The sequence below is a fragment of the Enoplosus armatus genome, chromosome 22, assembly GCF_043641665.1.
Source record: "Enoplosus armatus isolate fEnoArm2 chromosome 22, fEnoArm2.hap1, whole genome shotgun sequence".
Classification (NCBI taxonomy): domain Eukaryota; kingdom Metazoa; phylum Chordata; class Actinopteri; order Centrarchiformes; family Enoplosidae; genus Enoplosus; species Enoplosus armatus.
The window spans coordinates 15,804,135-15,821,063 of NC_092201.1; the positions used below are offsets into that span (position 1 = coordinate 15,804,135).

The 16,929-nt window shown below is 44.9% G+C and overlaps 1 protein-coding gene across 1 annotated transcript; it reads left to right on the top strand.

Moving 5' to 3' along the window:
* Positions 1-270: 270 nt before the first annotated feature.
* On the top strand, positions 271-16,294 carry mkln1 (muskelin 1, intracellular mediator containing kelch motifs). The gene is made up of 18 exons (XM_070929182.1): positions 271-350; positions 1,410-1,479; positions 3,263-3,405; positions 4,450-4,538; positions 4,657-4,766; positions 5,848-6,040; positions 6,213-6,290; positions 6,617-6,682; positions 8,223-8,335; positions 8,774-8,986; positions 9,716-9,937; positions 10,103-10,232; positions 12,245-12,392; positions 13,140-13,254; positions 13,975-14,114; positions 14,493-14,595; positions 14,888-14,942; positions 16,157-16,294. Exons 1-18 carry the CDS (start codon positions 271-273, stop codon positions 16,276-16,278), a joined length of 2,190 nt encoding a protein of 729 aa, XP_070785283.1. The 3' UTR covers positions 16,279-16,294.
* Positions 16,295-16,929: the final 635 nt, after the last annotated feature.

Consider the following 16,929-nt stretch of genomic DNA (forward strand, 5'->3'; position numbering starts at 1 on the left):
AGCCTCCGTAATGAGGTATTATTATTATTTGGGTGATCTGCCCCTTAAATTACAGTTTTCAAGCACTTGCAGATTGGTTGAAGCTTAATTATATGAAAAAAAATTATGACAATGTGAACCCCTGATGATTTATTACTAATAGTTGGATTACATTGCATACGTTATGCTTCTTTGTACAAACAAAAACAAACCAGGCTGTACTGTCTCTTTAAGGGCTGTCACTGCTCACTCCTTGCTAGCCTCCCGCTGCTTGTTATTTTCTGCAACAAGATGGCTGTCGTTCCTGAGAGCAGAGTCCTCACTTTCAGCGTTTTTAAATGGAGCTCTTACTCGTCTACATATTTACCTGAGTGAGTAATGCACGCGTTAGTTTGCGCGGCGTATGCATCAGGTTTTGTGGCGACAGGTGGTCTTTTGTCGCCCCATTGCACCAGTGGCTCTTCTAGCCGGCCTGACTGGCCTAGCTCGTCTGCGATCCGAGCCAGCTAGCTTTAGCTTTGTCAGCGGCGATAGGGGCGTTTGATTTTGATACGTAGCCGCCCGACAGTGATGTTGCTGATGATCCAATGAAGCGTTTGTGGTAAACAGTGGTGTGTGGAACGCTGTATGTTTCACTAGACAACCTTTAGATACTTCTTATTCAGCAGTGTCTTTTAGATAACGTTAATTCAACAGATAGGAGTTTGCCTATTGTGCACTACCCCTTCGTTTGAACTGGTGCTATGTGTACGTCAACTTATATTCTCTTCTCTTGACAAGAGCTTGTTTTTGATCAACAGCCTTCAATACTTGGTATTGACTCTGGGTCAGCAAATTCTTTGCAACCACGGACTAATGAATTGTTAAAACAGTAGCGTATTTTTGAGTCCGGCACCGTTGTAGGTTGGGAAACGAACGTCCACGCTAGCTTGCTGGACTACAGAGCTCAAGTAGGTAGCTACAGTTAACGTTAGCTGCTGTTACCTATCCAAAGAGCATTGCTTTAGCAGTAATAGCTGATCAGCTTTTTAACCGGCAACTTGAAACTGGCGTTTTGAAACGAACGGCCACGCTTTATGGTTGGCATACACAAATTAACCCTCCTAAATGTTATCATTTTATAAGTGAAGTCACGCATAGTTTTTGAGCATTCGCCTGTTGCTGCTTCAGCACCCAAGTTTAGCTGTGACGTTCACGTAGCTGACGTTAATGTTAGCTTGCTAATAACAACAGCCTGCTAGCAGATACTAACTATACTGTAGTAGCGGACACATTGTACTTGCTAGCACAATTTAGCTGGACTGCACAAGCAGTCACGTTAGCATTATATGATGATGAAGTCTTCTACTAGCTTATACACACAGCGAGTTGTGATTCCTGTGTCATAACTGTGTAGTAATGTTGCCTGCTGTGTCTTTACTTTTCTTTAGGAATATCTTGGTGGACAAGCCCAATGATCAGTCTTCCAGGTGGTCCTCTGAGAGCAACTACCCTCCACAGGTAGGTCAACTGCTGTTTACACAAACTGTGTGAACCTGACTTCGCTGTTCCATGTGGAGCTTGATATGGGAATTGGCAGTGTGAAGTTAAGGGAGGGCCTGTGGTTCGTTTGCTAATAATATGGGCGTATAATTTATTGACAGCATCCTTTAGTCACTTGCCAGTTCCCACATCTGTCTGGTTTCTTTACGCTGCTCCTTTTGGCTCTTTTCCCCCGAACTCGTTGACTGACTACAGCAACGCTGGCAGGCAGGAGTTGGAGGTTAAATCTGAAAGCTTGTGTTGCATGGTGAAGTTTTTTTTTTTTTTTAAACCATTATTAATGGTTGGTTAATAATGATTGGTTGATTAGTTGACCTACAGAAAGCGAATCAGCAACTGATAGTGCCAAACATTCCCTGCATTTTCCTTTTCTTCTGTGATAGTTGTTGGCTGACCATCTTTGGGTTGTTGGTTGGCCAAAACATTTTTCTTTGTTTTCTGACATGTAATCGAACCCCCCCCCCCCCCCCAAAAAAAACAAAAAACTTAGTTGCAGCCCTGATTGTTATCAATCTTGAGTCATTCAGGTGTTTTCTATGCTGATATGTGGCCTGGTCATTTTCTGTTTTGCAGTGTGTCACTTAATACAACAGGAGCAGAATAAAACCAGCACTGTCTTAATATATACACATCACCGTTTTTGTACTGACCTACTTAAACTATGTATTGCAGCTGATGTGGTTGGGAAAGATATTGCATGTTGGTTTTGGCTTCAGAACGCACGAACTTGCATCACCTTGAACCAGACACTGAATCCATATGAGTGCCGGGCCCAAAGATACTATAGACTTTACTTTAAGAGAGGGGACTGAAATTCACTTTAAATCAGTGTCCAGAGTGGAAGAATGCAGAGGTGGGACATCTGGGAAAGAACTAGTTCATTTGGGAAACTCCCAATGCTGTCATGATATTCATATCCAGCCGGTACTGTCTGTGCTAAACTACAGCATAGTAGCGTATATCACACTGTCATTACCCAAGCCATGGAAATCAAATGGCTAGAATAGTTTGTTCCTCTTCCATCAACGAATTAAAACAAAGTGTGGGCCAAATTACAGGAAAGGATCTGTAATTTATGATGGGAGGATCAGGCTGTATTAACACGTGTTGACTCATGACAAACTGGAGAGTCAAAAGTCAGTAGACTGCTTTTATTTTTTATTGATTTTTACAAAGGTTGAAAGTGAAATTCACGTGGCAAGACTCATGCATGACATTAGTGTTTATTACAGTTTCATCTCAGATTAATGGAGAAAGGCTCAGGACATGGATAGATAGAATATCTGTATCTTTCATGAGTGGATGTGAAAACATTGGTCCCTGGGGTTTTGTTAAATGCCTGCTTTCCAGTGGCACATTTAATCAATGTTCCGGGCCTGTGGTCTCCGCTCGTTCTGGCCTAATGGCCACTGTTGATTTGTCATTAGCTGTCCTGGCTTGTTAGAGCACCAGTGACATGTGGATGCGGCTCATAGATTGTATGTAATGCCACTTACCTGATGCAGTAGATTGACCCTGCTGTAGTCATTTAGATAATGAGCAAATGTTTTCACAGTGGCTGGCCTGCCATAAGCACAGGCAGTTTCCTTCAGTCCTCCACCCACACACACACATACACACATACACACACACACACACACACACACTAATAGCATCATAACTCTGCTCTTTGCCTTCGGTGTGTTTCATTTCTCCTCTCTCTCTTTTTCACTTCTCTTTTTTTTTTTTCTTTCTTCTTCAGTTTTTAATCTTGAAATTGGAAAGGCCCGCAATTGTTCAGAGCATCACCTTTGGGAAGTATGAGAAGACTCACGTCTGCAACTTGAAGAAGTTTAAAGTGTTTGGTGGGATGAGTGAAGAGAACATGACAGAGCTTTTGTCCAGGTGAGATGTCAACTGCTAATGCCGGTCCAACTGTTTATTTTTGTTTGTGATATTTGCAGTCTGAAAATAAAAAACAACTGAATTTTCAGCAGCTCACATTGCAATGCCATTTGCAGCATTTTTTTGTGTTCTTGAGAGAAATTGGGATTGTTTGTAGCTTGTTGGGGGCGATACACAGCCATGGGGCTGCCTCAGAAGATAACTGAAGAGGCAGTAATGTCCCAAAGGCAATAAAGTATCTGCAAGGAAGTCTTGGATTGATTTTGCTTGACCTAGTCTGTCTCATAGCGCACCAATACTGCCCTTAAAGGCATGTTTCCGCTGTGGGAACCGCGCGGCCCTGCGAGGCGTTGGTTCTAGGCTCTGCTTTGTGTTTCCACTGTGTTTTACAAACCATTTTGGATGCATGTCACTGAAAAGGCGCCGCCAACATCATTTTTAATGCGCTGTTTGGTAGGTGAGTGGACTTCAGTTGTGGGACAGGCCACGTTTGCGCGTGGTGACTTTTAAAGGTCAATTTAAGTAAGTTAATAGAAGGGCCCCACCTGCAGTAGGAGGTCAACGGAATGAGCAAAGTGAACAAGAGAAAATAATTAATAGACATAGTTCACTCCTGGAGGTGCTTCAAGGTTTTGAAAATTAGTTACTGAAGTACTGAAGTAGTATCAGTTGCATTCATTCAGTCATGGTGGGCTGGCGACTAATTTTTTAGTGACACGGCACTCCCCAGTGTGTAATATTGACTTTTGTTATCACTAGATGCCAGGTATCGGATCGGATGCTTTTGTATTAGCATATTTAAATTCTTTTTTCTTTTCTTTTTTTTACTCACGCTGCTTTTGCATTTATCTGCCAGCTCTGGTGGTACCTACCTAATTGATAATTGTAAAATGCTGCCTTTTTTAAAGAATATATTTAGCTTCATGTAGATGTTGACACCGGGTTTGTTTTCTATACGTGGGAGCTGAAACACCTGCGATCCGTGCAGGAAAGTAACTGGCATCATTTGTCAAACTGCTGCGTCATCTTCCTTTTCTCTTGCAGCGGCCTTAAGAATGACTACAACAAGGAAACGTTCACCTTAAAGCACAAGATTGACGAGCAGATGTTTCCCTGCAGATTTGTCAAAATAGGTGAGAAGGGAAGTGGTTTGTCAAATGTCAAATGGAGATTTGTGGTGATCATTTGTCTTTTTTCTTATTTTTTTTTTATAATGTTTTCCTCTTTCTCCACCTTTGCTCTGTGTCTCAGTGCCTCTGATGTCCTGGGGTCCGAGTTTTAATTTCAGCATCTGGTACATTGAGCTGCACGGTATCGAAGACCCTGATGTGGTGCAGCCCTGCCTTAACTGGTACAGCAAGGTAAGCGCCCCGCGGTAGGGGCTGGGGTTTTACAGACACAGGCTCTGACTGGAAGAGTGGATTACAGATCCAGCAGGCCCGAATCTGTAATTAGACGGATTAATCAGTTAGATGGATTAATCAGCTGCCACGAGACCGTAACTTCTGCAACAAGCGTCCTTCATGGTCGTATCCTTGGCCGCCTTTCTCAAGGTGTCTTGAGAAAAGCTAAGGATACCATCATGCCTGTCTATGTTTTCTTTTCATCAAACCATTGTGTAAATTGCAAGCACAATGCCAAAAAGGTGTTTGTTTTCATACCTTTTTTGCTGAGTTGTTCTTTTTCATTTAACAAAAATAAGCCAAACAAATGCTGTCTTAATTAGTAAATCCAGTTTATCACAACTTGGATCTTATTTTCAACGTTGTTCGACAGTCACCAAGTTAATAGCCGAGGTCTTGGAGCGTGGTGACGTTGCCAAACAGCATACATACACGTGCATACATCGACATATACACACGCACATCTGTACATACGACTTCCTTTTCAGGAACAGTTGGCGGGGTGTTTCTTTTTAATAAACTTAAGCTAAAATTTGAGACTTGGGCTCGGCTCACGGTTCGCCGACTGCAACACATCCTCGTCTTGCCACGCGAGGCTCGCATTGGCTTTACGGTCATCTGCAAGAACTCGATTTGATGGCCTGCCTCCGCTCTAGTATCGTGTTTGTCGCACCATCTCCACCTTTGCTGAGAAAGCTCAGAGACTTCTGTACTTCAGAGGAGCAATAGAAAGCAAACCGCCCAGAACGTCATTGGTACCCGTCAACCGAGCATCAGTGATATCGGGGAGGTGAGGTGTCAGAGCCCAAAGGATACTGAAAACACAATACCAGCCGCAACCTGTTCACCCTGCCACCATCTGGCAAGAGATATAAACCCTACAAACCCTTTACTTAGTGTCACCCAAGTAAGTTCATACGGGACATGTTGTCACACTTTAAGTCTAGGGCTCCAAAACGTGTGGCTAACAGTAGTCGGTTGTGTCCGTGAACTGATCCGATCCTGATCTGTCCGTCTCCTCTCCATCTTGCCCTCGCAGTACAGAGAACAGGAAGCCATCCGCCTTTGCCTCAAGCACTTCCGACAGCATAACTACACAGAGGCCTTCGAGTCACTGCAGAAGAAGACTCGGATAGCACTGGAGCACCCAATGCTCACCCACCTGCATGACCGGCTGGTGCTGCAAGGAGACTTCGACGCCTGCGAGGAGCTCATAGACAAAGCCGTGAGAGGTATCGTACTCGTACTCAGGTTACCGCTGAGTTAAAGATTACTTTAAGATGTTTTTTTTTTTTTTTGAATGAATCCTACATGCCTGGTTTCTGCTTGCGTTAATGGTGATTTTATTTTTTGATTTATTTATTTATTTTTGTGCCATATTTGATCCTCTTCTCTCTTTGCTAGACGGTTTGTTTAACCAGTATATCAGCCAGCAGGAGTACAAGCCCAGGTGGAGTCAGATCATCCCGAAATGCAACAAAGGTACAAGCGCCCAAGAAATCAACCGAGACGACATGAACAGTGAGACCATCTATTCAAGCGGGAAATATTCCCGATCCGTCGATCAGACATTTCAGCACACTGTGAAAGCTTTTGTGGCCTAGTAGCTAAAGCGATGCCGCCTTCCCCTTGTTTTTTTTTCGGTCGCCTCCCTGTTGCCCTCTGCTCCTCCCATCGTTCCACCCCTCTCTACATCATCCTCTCTCTCTCTGTCTCTCTCTCACTGTCCTCCACGTCATCCCCCCCCCCCCCCCCCCCCCCCACGCTCATACACCATCCTCGTCTGCTCCTTCCTCTCCTCTTTGCAGGTGACGGTGACGACAACAGGCCAGGGATGAGGGGAGGACATCAAATGGTCATTGACGTCCAGACGGGTGAGACCCACGCAGCCGGTGTTATGACATGGTTGTTTAACCAACGCTATGACTCATATCCTCCTACTCAGACTCAGAACGCGAAGCTCTGTTGCTGTTTAATCAAATGAACCCTCCCTTCCCTTCCCTTCCCGTCTCCGTCTCCGTCCCCTCCACCTCCAGCCCTTCCCCCTCCAAAGGAAAACAGTCCCGAGGACAGTTCTCTTTCAAAGAGCTCATAAATCACAAGTTGTGTTTTGACAGAGACACACAATGATTGTTTTTTTTTTTTTTTATGTGTCTGGCAACATTGTTGGTGGTGTACTCTGAAAAACAAAAGCCTGCCTTGTGTGTGTGCGAGTGATGCAGTGTCTGCAACTTGTGTCCGAACTGAGAGAAGGCATTGCATCCCTCTGGTGTGTGTGTGTGTGTGTGTGTCTCAGGCCAAAAACACTGATTTCTCTGTTGTGGTAGTTGATAGCAGACCTCGATACAGGAGACCCTGAATGATTCCTTTTGTTACCAGTCCTGTCCCGATCCTGCCACTTCTAATTCTTAATCTTTTTTTTTTTTTTTTAATCCAGTGGTTAGTTCATACAAGCTATAGGTTTACCTCTAACTCCCAGGCCCGGTTGCCACTCGCATGCACACATGTCCCAGGCACTTGTCAAACACCACAGCACACATTCACAGCTTACACCGATTTTAAAAGCGCACTAGATACATTTTTTCGCTGATCCTCAGCCCGAAACAAACTATTGTTGGTCATCACCAGTGACTTATTAAATATTTCTTGGCTTTCACAACTTTCTGGCTTGTACCCTGTTTTTGGAATTGCAGCAGTAATGGCACAACTTATTTCCTCCTACACAAGTCTCTGATACAATCGCAGCTTCCCACAACTCCCATCTGCCCGAGCTACAGTGGCTTATATTTGACCCAAACAACGATGTTTTCACAGCAGAGACTAGCAAGCTTATTAATTAGAGACACAACACAAATGTGCTGTCAAGAGAGGTAGTGTACGGCAGTACATCATGTGTCCTGGTAACACCAGGTCCTCTTTTGCAGTCTTGTAACTGAGTAGTTCCCAAAAAAAAAAAAAGTAGTGAGTTTGAGAATATTTCAAAATGCTAATCTCAGGTGTTGCGTTCTAAAACACAATACAGACTTGGAATTTGAAAGGCAGAAAGTGACAGCCTGAGCTGATTCACTGGATCCAGATCAGGGTTTTGGCTAATCCAGGCATTTTTTATGTTATGTTATGTCGACTATATAAAGCCTGATAAGTTTTTGTTTGCTTTCCTATTGTCATCTGTCTGTGTCCATTAACAGGGGGGTAAAAAAAAAGTGGACTCCGTGTCAGTTCGGCTTACATTTTAGAGAACTTTTAGATGCTTTTGTTAAAGTGTAACCTTAACAAAGCAAAGTCTGTTTATTCACAGTAACTGCTCAGTTTCTACTGAGCGGAGGGCTGACAGAGCGCTTGAGTTTAGCATGGCTGTGCTTTAATGTTGCGTAGCTGCTGCTGTTGTTGTTGAGCAGTGTCCGTTCCCTGCAGAGACCGTGTACCTGTTTGGGGGCTGGGACGGCACACAGGACCTGGCGGACTTCTGGGCTTACAGCGTTCAGGAGAACCAGTGGGCCTGCATCTCCAGAGACACCGAGAAAGAGGTGAGCGGGGTTGGAAAACCGTTTTGTCGGAAAAAAAAACATATGGCTATTGAGAAAAGACATCAGTGCAGACTAAATCTTTTTCCCCATGTAGGATTAAACAGTTGCGGGAACGTTTTGTTTCTTAAATACCTCAAACTTTCACCGTGTTCCAGTGTTTTGAGCATGAAATAGTTTTTCTATTTTGTTGAGAAAACCAGATGGCATATTATGTGTTAATTAGAAAGCTTTAGTTAGCTTTAGTTTAGGTTAGCTTTTAATAAAGACAGAATTCAGGAACATTTAGTTTTTATTCATGTTTGGAGGTGAAGTTTACCCGTTAGTATGACTTATAGTCGTCGTTTGAGGAACAATATTTGTGAATAGCCCTTTTGGTCTCCTCTGTAAACATATTGGCTGTTCTCAGCAGCTGGTCATGTCTCCTTTTGCGCCCCTCAGAGCGGTCCGAGCGCTCGCTCGTGCCACAAGATGTGCATCGACTCCCAGCGGCGTCAGATCTACACGCTGGGCCGGTACCTGGACTCCAGCGTCAGGAACAGCAAGTCTCTGAAGAGCGACTTCTACCGCTACGACATCGACGCCAACACCTGGACGCTACTCAGCGAGGACACGTCGGCTGACGGAGGGCCGAAGTTGGTGTTCGACCACCAGGTAGCTGGAATCAGTTTCTGTTCGTGCCCCCCCCCCCCGACCCCTTGTATTTCATTTACACACACCCGCTGTTGAGGAATGACAGTTCACATATCAGCCTACCATCATTGATATAAATGGGGTATACTGAGTGTATGGCATTATATAACAGTATTATACAACATAACATTTTTTTATTTGGATGTCTTGTCTTGAGATTGACAATATATCGTTATCTAATGTTATTCAAGTTTTATTATTTTTATTTAAAGCTTTTAGATCTTTAGAGTTGAAACAATCAAATCGGTCGAGTCAATAAAGAGATTGGCAGAAAGTTAACCGGCAAGTGTCCCCCCCCCCCCCCCCCCCCCAAATTTGAGAATGGGAATATTAATTAGTCTTCTGTGTTTAGTGTCTCTGTTTGGGACTGTTGGTATTCAAGCCGTCGACACAGGATGCGTTCAGGCGCGGTATTGAGCAAAGGATGGTTTTGAATGTGACTTTGGATGCACCTCTCTGTAGAAAGTGCACCAGCATTCATGAAATTAAGTCAATAAAGTCGATATATGTGGAAACCAAAAAGAATTGAATGTCTCTTTGAAAATGGGGGACAAAATTTGGCCGCTGTAATCGAGACCTCTGTCTAATCCTTCCACACAAATGGTGGAAGTAAGAAAGTCACCCCGCTGCTGCTCCTTCCTCCCGGAGCCCTCCCTCTGAACTCTTACACTTCCTCTGCTCTTCCCGCAGATGTGCATGGACTCGGAAAAGCACATGATCTACACGTTCGGCGGCCGCATCCTGACATGCAACGGCACCGTGGAGGACAGTCGGACGTCGGAGCCTCAGTTCAGCGGCCTGTACGCCTACCACTGCCAGGCCGCAACGTGGAGCCTCTTGCGGGAAGACTCGTGCAACGCCGGGCCAGAGGACGTCCAGTCCCGCATCGGACACTGCATGCTCTTCCACACCGTGAGTCCGCTCCTCCTGCCTGAATACACGCTTTATTTCTGTTTCGGTGACGATAACCCCTGCCCGATGAGTTTGAGAAAATACTGTTAGCTCCAGTGTTGATCATTATTCCTCCATTCTTTGTTTGCTGTATCTCACCGCCAACTCTTCTCCTGTTTTTAATAGAGAAACCGCTGTCTGTATGTGTTCGGGGGTCAGAGGTCAAAGACGTACCTCAATGATTTCTTCAGCTATGATGTGGACGGAGACCACGTCGAGATCATATCTGATGGCACCAAGAAGGACTCAGGAATGGGTGAGATTTACCCTCAGTCACGCAAGATACAAGATAACTTCAAATATATAATCTTATATAAAGAAACAGGTTGGTCTGTTTGTTGATATTGTTATATATATTGCTATAGAAACGGAAATTGTCTATCAAATATAATAACTTTATTTATTATGAGACCAAGTGCGTTTTAGAATATCAGGAGGAGAAGAGTGAATAAAAGTTCCGCTGATTAACTTAACTGACTGAGGGAAATTTAGAATACAAGCAAGAAAATAAGACAATGTAATTATTGTTGTTGTTCCAGTAATGGAAGTTCATATTGATAAAATCAATTAAGGTTTTTACAGACGAGTGGAAGCTCCTAAATATTGGTGTTGCATTAAAAAAAAAAAAATTCTCCATGTAACATTTTTGCATTTGCAACTATCGGTTATCATTATCGATGCATCTCTAATTACCGTACCCATCATGCTCGTTGGTTCGATTTTCACCAAAGCTGGACCGAGATTTGAAAGACGTTTTTTAATAACAGTCGAGTGCTTTGGCAACGGTGTCGTATAATGAAAGGAAATGCCAAGGCAGCAAAAGAAAATACCTGTTCTGTACTAACACTGCACAGACGCAGTCAGAGAGAGTCTTCCATTGCCTAGAATCTGTCAAAATAAGCTCCAACAAATCACTTGTAATATCCTCCCGTTGCTCTCATCGCAGGGAGCCTATGCTGCACAGATGGGTTTAGGTACAGCGTGAATCTGGATCGGGTTTACTCTCCAAACGCATTAAACGGACAGAAATGCACCTGCCATCATTTCAGAAAGTTCAGAAAGGAGATAAATAAATAAATAAATAAATTCCCTGCACCCTCAAGGCCAGTGTTTTTGGGTCGCTGCCCTGTAGCCTCATGGGTGTCGTTTAACTCAAACCTGTGGCTCCATTAAACCATTTGAACGGCCCGCGATCGTGGCACCCATCTCTGTTGCTGCAGCAGATTCTCTCATAGATAGACCTCTGTCTGCTTAATCTGGACATAGTGGTGAGAGAGAAATGTATTTTGCGTGCGAGAAGCAAGAGAGAACAGAATGTATTTTGGCAGGAAGGAAGCAGCAAGCCCAAACAGTTCTCCCTGTCTCATAATTAGTGTCACATGTTGATGTGCGCCGGGCTCGGCGCTGCAGCAGCATCTCGTCCTGTTGGTCTTCGCGCGGTGACCTGTGACCCCGGCCTTTTGTGCGGGAGTACTGACGTCTGTCTGGTCTGATCTGGTGTCAGCTGGGAGTTTAGTGAAATTAAGTTGATTTTTAGATGATATCACTGTAATTAATGACATGTTGTCGGTGTGTCGGTGCACACTGTAACATTTTAAGTCTAGTCTCAGATTAACTCTACATTAAAAATGTGTGTGTGTGTGTGTGTGTGTGTGCCTGTGAAAGGAAATTTAAATAAATAAATCATGTTGCAGCTTGCAGTATTGGACAAAATGGCAGTTTGAGCCCTGCATGCAGACCCAACATACACTGTTTACATTTTATGTGTACATTTTGTGACGCGTTCGAGGCTTTCAGCTCCAGGAATGGAGCCCCACCCCCAACCCCATGTCATTTTTGGTACCATCCGTCCACCCACAGCAGGTCTCAGGCCTGCCGCAGTCACAGGAGAACAACACTGTGTTTGTTGGCGTTTCTCCATCACACCCGGCTGAATTTGCATGCTGCTCCCTCCCTCTCTGCTGGGCCTTGTTGCCATGGCGGCGTGTTGCTGAGTCGTTTTCTTTAGCTTCTTTTTTTTTTTTTTTTTTTTTTTTTACTTGGACTTTTCATTTTGGGGAGAAGAAAGTTTTATTATTAATGGAGCTTGTCACACTCGGGCCTGTGTTTGCCCTCTGAATTCTTTCCTCCATGCTAACAAAAACTACTGACCTGAGGAGGTTCTTAACATTGTTCTTATCTCGGCTGAATCGGATCTGCTGGAGGAGTGGATGCTTTTTATTGCTTTATTTGACCCTCCCTGTTGGTATGTCGTCTTTGCCTCCACAGTGCCAATGACGGGCTTCACCCAGAGAGCCACCATCGACCCCGAGCTCAACGAGATCCACGTCCTGTCGGGCCTCAGCAAAGACAAGGACAAGCGCGAGGAGAACGTCCGCAACTCCTTCTGGATCTACGACATCGCCCGCAACAACTGGTAGGAAAGAGAACGAGAAAGAAACACGCTCAGGTTTCTGTGATCGTCGCCGCAGCAGCAGCAGCAGCGAGGAGAGCGTGCGCACACACACACACAGGAAATACTTTCACACACACCAGCTCTTTTGTAGCCAAGATCTTCACCACAACAGATAACCGAGAGCATGCATGCATGCAAAAAAAACAACAACACATACTCTCGCTCAGTGTCAACACTGCAGTGTCACATTTCAAAGCATTTCCTGACCTCTCAGCTCTCCATCAGGGAACTGTATGTTCTCAGAGTGTGTGTGTGTGTGTGCGTGCGCATGTATGTGGTGGTGGTGAAAGAACAGGCTGTGAGACTGCAGCCCTCGTCGTTCCAGTACATTGATTTCGGTTGCTGTTCTTGTACTCGGTGTCCAGTGAAATAAGTCAATGAGACACTTGCAGCGTTATGTTGACGTGTGCTCGTTCCTCTCTACTAGGCCTGTGTGTGTGTGTGTGTGTGTGTGCGTGTGTGTGTGTGTGTACACACATGCGTAACTAACTGAATTTGTTGAACAGCTTATATTAGAGGGCTTTTGTTTCATCACTAATGTAAATTTCCACCCTCCTCCTCCTCCTTATTTCTGTGTGTGTGTGTGTGTGTGTGTGTGTGTGTGTGTGTGTGTGTGTGTGTGTGTGTGTGTGTGTGTGTGTGTGTGTGTGTGTGTGTGTGTGTGTGTGTGTGTGTGTGTGTGTGTGTTGTGTGTGTGTTCCTGCACAGGTCATGTGTATATAAGAACGATCAGGCAGTGAAAGAAAACCCGAGCAAGGCTCTGCAGGAGGAGGAGCCGTGTCCACGCTTTGCACACCAGCTGGTCTACGATGAGATGCACAAGGTAACTCAGACTCTCACACACTGTTATTTAGTATCACCATCGCACAAACATCATGGCAAACACTCAAATAGTAACACTCCAAATCCATGCTTGACACGTCTCCTCATGGGCTGCTTATTCACACACCTGGCGCTACTCTTTGATCAGAGCTCTCCTCTGTTACATCGACACTATAAATGAGCACCCCCCCCCCCCCCTTTAGCACCGCAAAAACAACGTCAGAAGATGGAGGCTCTTCGAAAGTCAGCCTCCTTACGACTAAGCTCTTGCCCTTCACCAGCTTTATTAGGAGTGAGAAGAGTTAAGATTATGGAGAGGTTGTGACTAAAAAGATTTAAGATCTTAAGATCAGAAGAATTACAGTATTTGTAAAAGAGAGTTTTCTCCAATGCTTTCAATATTTCTTCCAAAAATGATCAATGCACATTTGACTTAACCCCAAAAAAAAAAAGGTTGGCTGAAAAATATATTTTGGCTGCATTAATTGCAACTAAACTCTGGCTGTTCAGCCATCTCAGGTGCCTTTTGTTGAAACGTGCAACAGCGAGCGCGACATGAAAGGTCATGATCGTTGACAAGTTAGTGCTTAGCATTAACAATTTAGTGCGTCCCTGATCCATCCAATTGAACTGAAGACGGTGATAAAAGTGTTGTAAGTGTAGCTATATGCATTTTGTTAGCTTAGTCAGTATTCTCTAATACACTCTTGTGTCTTTCCAGGTGCACTACCTGTTTGGCGGAAACCCCGGGAAGTCTTGTTCTCCCAAGATGCGCCTGGACGACTTCTGGTCCCTAAAACTGTGTCGGCCCTCCAAGGAGTACCTGCTCCGCCACTGCAGATACCTCATCAGGAAATACAGGTCTGAAGCATTTTCAACTCCAGCGTGCACTGCCTACAACACTTCTCCAACCACCGCTTACGACATGTGCTGTGTCTTTTTATTGATGTGTACCAGTCTGACTGATCTGCTGTTATCAGTGCCAATACTGACATTTATTTAACAGATGATGTCATGTCATGATCGTTAATATATTTCATTCATGAAAGGGCTTTTGACTTAGCAATGCAATGTCAAAGAAAGGCCACGGAATCTTCCATCCGGGTCATGATAGGAGGCCTGACCGCCGAGCTGTGGGATTACCTCTGCTTTGCGTCTGTTGCCATCTAGTGCTTCTTTTGTTGTAACTGCAGTCTCACTGCACCCATGTAATGTTTACAGTGTGTTTTGATTGGCCAGGTTTGAGGAGAAAGCCCAATCGGAGCCACTAAGTGCACTAAAATACCTGCAGAACGACCTCTCGCTGACGGTGGACCACACAGACCCCGACGAGACAAAAGAGGTACTGGATTTGTCTTTCAGTGCATGCTTTTATTTCAATATTAGTTCAGTTTTCAGTGTGGGGGGAAAAAGAACACGAGAGATCAACCAGAAAGAAGTTGTAGAGAGATGACAAGAAGATAGCACATGCAACAATGGGGAGAAAATAAGAAGCAGAGGGATAGGTGTGTACAGGAAATGAGGAATGTTGAACATGCCTTAGTTTGCCGGCTCTTTTTTTTTTGTTTGTTTGTTTATTTATTCAGTACTATCAAACATAAAAGTGACTCACGGCACTTGTGCTGTGCTTCCAGTTCCAGCTCCTGCCCTCGGCACTCTTCAAGTCCAGCTCTGACTTCATCCCTCTGGGTAAGAAACTGATCTCTGTTCACGCAAAAACAGCACATACGGTACGTCAAGACAGGAACTAGAACTGGATGAAGTTCGGTACCCGCTGCCTCTGAAATAAGCCAAGAGCTGTATGACGTATGTCACTTTCGAAAATATTTGTTGATCTTTAGCATGCAGGTGACCTATGTCAGATGAAGGACCACGAGACAACGTATCGTACTGACTGTGGTGATGAGCTTTCCTCTGCACTTTCATCTAGCGTGCTACATGCTACCCTAAGACGGTGAACGTGGTAAACGTTGCACTTGCTAAACATCAGCATGTTGGCATGACTCCACAGCCATGCTATCAGTTCTGCCAGGCTGCGCTTGGGCACGGCGGTGCTACGTGGCAAGCGCTAATGTCAGCATGCTAACATGGTCACATTTTACAATGCTAACGTGGTAATGTTTAGCAGGTTTAACGTTTCCATCTCAGTTTTAGTGTATTAGCATGCTAACTGTTGCTAAAAAAAAAAAAGCACCAAATACAAAGTACTGCTGAGGCTGATGGGAATTTCATTAGATTTGCAGACTGGCAGTATTTGAAAAGTCGCTAATCTAAAATAATTACAATTAATCCTCAGGGGAGCATGAATGTCTTTGGCATCAACAATGGATATGGTGTACCTTATCAAATGAGCTGGAGCATATGTCTCAATATGTTGGTCGACCAGAACCAGTCACTGTCTTGCTGTGCTGTCATTACCACTGTTGCTCCCCACCGTTCTGTGGGTTGCCAAAATGCATTCTGGGAAGCACTGAGAATCACTTGAAGCGAAAGACGACGACTTGGTTTAAGGCAAAGGGGGCCGACTGAAAAAGTAAAGGCGTATGCTATATTTGGGGGTGTGTTGGGTCCCCCCCCCCCCCCCCCCTGTAAATACAGTGTCTCTGTGATGCTGACGAGCTGTTTCTCTCTGACAGATGAAGTTTAGAGCGGTACCTGACGCGCTGACAGGCGCCTCCAGTTCACATTTTACACGTTTACACCAGCCAAAACAAATCAGTAGTCTTCGCATCTGTCAGTGTAAATCAGCATAAACATGATGAAAGTCCTCCATCGCTTTCGATGACATTCGGCTATCTATAGCACCACACTTGTGTTGAAATCATCTGCTGTTTTTCTGTTTCTGCTTTTCCCTCCCCAACCCCCCTCCCACACACACTTTCTTCTCCTCTCCCCCATCTCAGGTTTCTCAGACGTAGACCAGACGTACGCTCAGCGGACGCAGCTCTTCGACACGCTCGTCAACTTCTTCCCGGACAACATGACCCCGCCCAAGGGCAACCTGGTAGACCTCATCACGCTCTAGCCCCTCCCACCTCTCACGCGCTCGCCTCCCTCCCTCACCGCCTCACCCATTGGACTCGACTGAAGGGCCACGCACCTGACGGGGACGCTGATAACCAGAGACCAGTTATTTTTCTATTCCTGAACCCCCGTTGCTGGGATAAACACAACGCTGTGTTATTTGGCTGTGAGCGAAACTCCACGACGACCTGAGGTGTGTGTGTGTGTGTGTGTGTGTATGCGTTTTACTTTTCCCTTTGGGTTTTTTCCCTCGCTGATGAACATTTCTTGGAGCATGCAAAGCCCCTCTAAACGCCAAACACCGCTTGTGTTTTTCATTTTCACTTTATTTTTATCCCCAGGGAAGGGGGGGGGGGGGGATCTATGAAAAAAAAGACTGCAAACAAATGTCTGCAAATCCTTTTTTTTTTTTTTTGGCCTTAAGTGTTGGATTTGTGCTTCGTACCCACGCAAACGCCCCCGCACAGTCGACCACAGGCATCCATCCACATATTTGGAGCGAAACAGATGACGAGACGACATCTGCTGTTCAGGCCAATTATTGGTAAAGTTTTTGAATTCGCTGGTTGTTAAGTTTGTTTGGACGACGGTGGACGGTGTGACCGCGATCCAGGAAACCACTTCGCTCTCCGCGCCAACCAGCCCTGCCGCT

Bases quoted from the DNA above. Each gene is read 5' to 3' on its own strand.
- mkln1 (XM_070929182.1), top strand. From the start codon at position 271: ATGGCTGTCGTTCCTGAGAGCAGAGTCCTCACTTTCAGCGTTTTTAAA. The intron at 351-1,409 runs GTGAGTAATGCA...ACTTTTCTTTAG, and splicing joins TCGTCTACATATTTACCTGA to GAATATCTTGGTGGACAAGC. The intron at 4,767-5,847 runs GTAAGCGCCCCG...TTGCCCTCGCAG, and splicing joins GCCTTAACTGGTACAGCAAG to TACAGAGAACAGGAAGCCAT.